At 37.3% G+C, this 5,574-nt stretch overlaps 1 protein-coding gene across 1 annotated transcript; it reads right to left on the bottom strand.

Moving 5' to 3' along the window:
* Nucleotides 1-227: 227 nt before the first annotated feature.
* On the bottom strand, nucleotides 228-5,203 carry LOC135618903 (stearoyl-[acyl-carrier-protein] 9-desaturase, chloroplastic-like). The gene is made up of 3 exons (XM_065120315.1): nucleotides 4,987-5,203; nucleotides 1,753-2,251; nucleotides 228-1,093 (listed from the first exon to the last, which is right to left on the bottom strand). Exons 1-3 carry the CDS (start codon nucleotides 5,109-5,111, stop codon nucleotides 533-535), a joined length of 1,185 nt encoding a protein of 394 aa, XP_064976387.1. The 5' UTR covers nucleotides 5,112-5,203; the 3' UTR covers nucleotides 228-532.
* Between the last annotated feature and the right edge of the window lie 371 nt (nucleotides 5,204-5,574).

Genomic DNA, 5,574 nt, shown 5'->3' on the forward strand with positions numbered 1-5,574 from the left:
GCATAGCTTCTTATATATTGCATAGAAATCCACAGGAAATAGTCAAATGGTGAAGACATCTTTACAAGCATATTAGGAGTCAAAGCACAGATATGTGGACTAATAATTTTCCTAGGGATGTTGGAAGTTGCACGTGACCAGCCCTGCACACGCACATAAAAAGCATCTCATCTGTATGCATATAGACAGAGAAACTAGTGGCAAAATGTAGGTTCCACAACACGAGAGAAGAGCGAAGGCTAAGTTCTCATATGCATCCATTATTCCACTCAGACAAACAGAACTTGTCCCATGAAAAAGACAAAAAGAAAACATAAAAATAAGAGGCTTTCTAGCTCTGAAAACCAAATTATGATAGCTTGAAGAGTATGTACAGTCCCCCATCCCAACTCATCCATTACTTGAATAGAAGACAAAATGAAGCACGGACATGATGCTACAACTTCTTTTAGAACCCCATGAACCGCATACTTGCAGCAAAGGGAGAACGATTGCTTGCATGGACAACCAAAACCGTTGTCTTGTTTGACACTCATAGCTGCACTTTCCTGTCGAAGATCCAACTAAAAGGTATGGTAGGTGCTTTCTTGGCCATTCCATGGGCTCTTTCCTCAAGCCTCCTGATCCTTGGAGCTAAATTGCAGATGAAGTCCCGGGATTTATTCCCTTTTTCAGAGAGGCCTGTTAGGTCACCAACTTTCCACCTCGTAACAAGGAACTCCAGTATGTCGGCATAGTCCTTGGCTGTGTAGACACCTAACCGCTGGGCAACCACTGAGAAGTGCTCGAAGAGCTTATCATCACGACCATCATACATCAGATGAGCAGGCATTGAGATTTTCTTCTTCATCATGTCAGCAAATGCAATAACAGTGTCGTCCGGATCTATCTCAAACAATTTCTCCACTATCTTAGTGTATGCAGTCTCATGGCGCTTCTCATCAGATGCAATTATCCCACATATCTGTGCCAATGTGAGGTCCCCATGTTCCTTGGCAAGCCGAGCAGTGTTCCCATGGGATATGAAGGTTGCCCTCTCCTGAAACGAGGTATAAATAAAACCGAGATATGGATTGTTCTCTGTCCTGGGATCCTGCAAATTCCATAGCCGTTTAAATTAGCTGAATGCAGAACGAGTAGACAATGAAAGGACATGCCATTTTAATGCAACTATTCATTGACTCGGAGAATAGTACTTATCAACATAAAAAATCAGTTTATGAGCAAGATTAAAAAGGAAGAGACAAAAAACTAATTCTAAGATCAGAGACAAAATATATGAGCCATAATGTTTTTAAGACAGATCACTGATACTGAAAATAATAGAAAAAACAGTTATATACCATAAAGGATTTTGATCAGCAAAGGCCTGATTTCCCACCCATGTGCACTAAGATGTGCTTTCTATTTTTTATTTTCTGATTTCCTGTAGTCACTAATGCGGAAGGCCCCCCATCCACATTGAAAAGTGGTCTCATCTTGATACATGCAAAACTCAAATTGGTTTGATGTTTACTGATTTATTGCTCATATTGTATACGACGAAACTCATGTGCAATGTGACTGCACAGCCAAGGCTTTTGATCCACATGCAGCTGACAAAAGGCATGTAATGCGGTAGATGACAATCTAAATTCACATCCACAGGAAGGTTCTATGATATGACAACTTGACCCTTTTGAGGTGAACCCTAAATAAGAACCTTAAAAGATCAGTCAAGCATAAGCAACACAGCACATCAAGAAATCTCACCATTCCTGAACCAATAAGATATTGAATTGTCTTCTCAATCTGTTTCATGTCCACTCTTCCAGATAGGTATAGATACTTGTTAAGGAGATCTCCATGTCTGTTCTCTTCAGCAGTCCATGCCCTAGTCCAGATAGCCCAAGAAGTAAGACTTGCTCCTGTCTCATCTCTGATGCCATCAAGAGTGTTTAGCATTGTTTGGTATGTAGGAAGAGCTTCTTCAGTAATCATGTCTCCAACCAAGCAAACAAAATAATCATCAGGGATCTCCTTCGACCGCACTCTCAGTTCCTTAACCTCATCATAGAAAGCCTCTGATGAAGAATCTGGAAGAAAATCCTGTGGCTGCCAACATTTCTCGACCGGTTTCAGATGCACCAATATATTATTTTCTGCCCAATCTTCTAATGATTTGAAAATCTCGATCTTTTGACGTGGCATGGAATGAGTGACTTGAACATGTAACTCATGAGGAGTGAAGGGCTTTTTTGGAGTCTCAACCCTAGAGCAAAATAAATGACTATAACATTAAAAATACATAAATCGGTGATTTGAGATCATAATGCCTAAAATATTAGATTAAGTTCAACATTACAAAGATAGGAAAGCATCATTAACATTCTCGAGGCATATCTATAATGTATAATGCATTTTCAGTTTCAAAATAGAGTAAGTGATACATATAAAGCTCGAGAAAATGAGATAGTTCCAACTATCAAAGAACTGAATGAACATAGCACTTGGAAGAAGACGATTATGTCAGTAATATTTTGGTCGGTAGAAGATATAAATGTGAATAATCTATATAACAATCATCATGTTCTTAAAATAACAATCATATACAAGGAAGCAAAGAGTTTGAACACAAATTTACCACTGAAGAGACTTTCTACATAGCTAGAAATAACAGTATACAAATTCTTGCTATATCATATTTTCTTTGAACCAATTGTAACTTCTATAAAATGATTCCGATATGATTTTTAGGATATATACAAGCTTTCTTGCATCACAACTTCTATCAATAACTCAATCAGACATATCTGAGTAGGCATCCCAAAAGGTATCAGCAAGAGTATCATTACCATGGAGAATATAAACACATGTTATGTACTTTCAAACTGAACCGATGACAAGATGCACATAAGGATTATATGAACCAAAACTACATTAGCTTCACAAAAGCAAAAAAAAAGGTTTCTAATTTCTCCAATTACATATAGGATGAGACGTTACTATGGCCATTCAAAACAAATAAGACTAATGCCTCGATGATAATGGCTTCATTGTTTCAAGATAGAAAGCACGTTAAGCCAAAATATAAATTAATAACTTATCGACTATGGCACAACATGATAAAAATTCAATTTGAATTGATAATTTATCTACAATTTATGATACCCAAACACTCAATTTAAACCTTTTCCCTTCAAACCTAAATTGAAATACGATTAATCAACATTTTATACATCATGTTGGTAGTATGTGGTGATATTGTAGTGATTTAGTGAGGGCTAGTTGATATATTGTTCAGTTCAGGAGTTACAAAGGACTTGGTGTCTGATTTCATGGGAGACTTATCTAGTTACTGTGAAAGAAACAGGTTTTTGCTGCCATATACATTGTTGAAAGAAAGATAACCTTTTCAGACAACAAGCCCATTCTCTTAATTTTTCTCTATTTCTATAGCAGATTACTACTCATGCTTCCTTCTTTCTTACTCTCTTCTGATAATTTTTCTTTTTTTATTTATGTTTAATCTCTAAAGCCTATTGTATGATTGTCATATCACCAAGAGATGCATCAGTTGGCATCAGAACCTTTTCATCTTCATATTTGCAACCCCTATGCTGATTCAGATATGGCCACCAGTCCTCTAAAGGTTGTAGTAACTTGAAATGAAAAAAGATAATAACAGTATAATGGTATCAATAATTTATATATGGTAGAAAGTGGAAACAACACCATAGTCTGTCTACCCAAAATGTAGAATGTCAAAGCGATCACTAGGGAAGAGCAGAAGCTAGTTCAAAAAACCTTTGATCTAAATCCAATCGCCACAATATTCCAAGTCAGAAAAATGCTTTCTAATGCAGATTCAGATGACAGAGCGGAAGTAGAAGATCGAACCATCCCTTGTGAAGATATGTACCATCATCAAAGATATGACAGTCCAAGGCAAATTATTGTTGAGTGGTCCTAGAAGGTAAACACGAGGCCACTGTATGCAGTCTTATTTGCAAGTAAGGGGATCAATGTATGTATTTCCAGAGAGACGAAACTAATTTTATACAAAATTCAAGATATCATATGTTCTACTGCAAAACCTAAAAATTTTCACAAATTCCAATCACAAAAATCAACTGTCCCTTATTGATCAGCCGAAACACAATTTTTTCCTCTCACAAGTTCCGTCAGTTCTAACATCTCTTTAAACTCTACTTGTCTTCCTCTAATAATTTTTTTTTCCTTGCTCTTAGTTGGATATAGACATTCAGTACAAAGTAAAGCTCAAAGCGCTTAAGTTGGTGCAAAACTAGACAATTGAGAACAATGAAACATAAAGGGGATCGAGTAAGCCTCCCATCTACCACAGTGGAGGAATAGAATAGAAGGATGGGGACCGAGAAGGTATATTTGGATATTCTGAGAAGTAAGAACTAACATAACATATCATTTATATGCAAGTAGTTGAAAGCTAAAGTTAAGATACTTAAATGAAAGCACTGCCTAACAACAGAAGGACAACACGTCATTCTAGCGAAAACCAAAATGCCGCCCAACGACAACAAGAAGAAAAAGTATCCACCATAGAATCTTCGAATGCAAGACAACGCTAAAATCTGCTAAACCAAAGCCATGAACTCAACATGACGACATGAATTTAGTGTCAATAACTCATCGAAAAAGATAAATCCCAAACAACCAAGTAATATACAGAAAGCGACCATCGATAGGTTAACTAAAAAAGGCATCTTGACATCACCGAAGGCACAAAGTTGCCAACTTTCGGCCAACTCCAAATTGAAACAGCAAAAAGAAGTAACCCGAATAAAAAAGAATCGTACACTGAAACTCCGTGAAGAACAAAAAAGGTAAAAGACTAACGCATCCAAATCGCCCGAGCCCAAAAATTTTCGCAAGAGGAACCAAGAAAGCAGATCGGAGAACGGCATCAAGAAAGGTAAATCGGATAATCCAATGCGCGAAGAGATAACACGAACGAAAGGATATTACTTGGTGGCGGAGGAGGACCGAATGGCGGATGCCATGGAGACCCTGGGAGATCTGCCATTCCTCTTGCTCCTCACGGGAGAGAAGCAGAGGAAAGACTCCGGCCGCAACGCCACTCGATAAGCCATCGAAGCCCTTCAAACCTCTTCTTTCCCCCTCTTATTTCTCTCCTCCTTTGCTCTACCTCTTCTTTGAGCTTGGCGAGAGACGGCGAGGGAGGCGGCGTCTAGAGAGAGAGGAGCGGAAATTAATAGGAGCTAGATACAAGAATTTACTACTTTACCCTTGATGTGATACACAGTAAATGAAACTTTTAGTGAAATTTTCAAGATTAATGATATAATTAATTATTTTCTTTGCACTGGAAAAAAAAAATTATGTTTGAATGCATATATTTATTTATAGATAAGTTTACATTTGATGAATGAGAATTTAGTTGGAATATGACAAAAATTAAAGGGTCAAATATTTATTTATATATAGGAATAAAGGATGATTTGGGTAAAGAAAACCATAGAATTTTATGTGATCGGGGCATGATCTTTAGATTAAGAACTACGAAGCTTTGAGCAGTGAAGAAAGCATGTTCCA

This window comes from Musa acuminata, chromosome BXJ2-8 (genome assembly GCF_036884655.1).
Source record: "Musa acuminata AAA Group cultivar baxijiao chromosome BXJ2-8, Cavendish_Baxijiao_AAA, whole genome shotgun sequence".
Classification (NCBI taxonomy): Eukaryota; Viridiplantae; Streptophyta; class Magnoliopsida; order Zingiberales; family Musaceae; genus Musa; species Musa acuminata.

Coding starts and splice junctions, on each gene's coding strand:
- LOC135618903 (XM_065120315.1), bottom strand. CDS start 5,111: ATGGCTTATCGAGTGGCGTTGCGGCCGGAGTCTTTCCTCTGCTTCTCT. Junction 2,252..4,986: donor CGGTCCTCCTCCGCCACCAA/GTAATATCCTTT, acceptor ATTTTGCTCTAG/GGTTGAGACTCCAAAAAAGC. Junction 1,094..1,752: donor ATCTTATTGGTTCAGGAATG/GTGAGATTTCTT, acceptor TGGAATTTGCAG/GATCCCAGGACAGAGAACAA.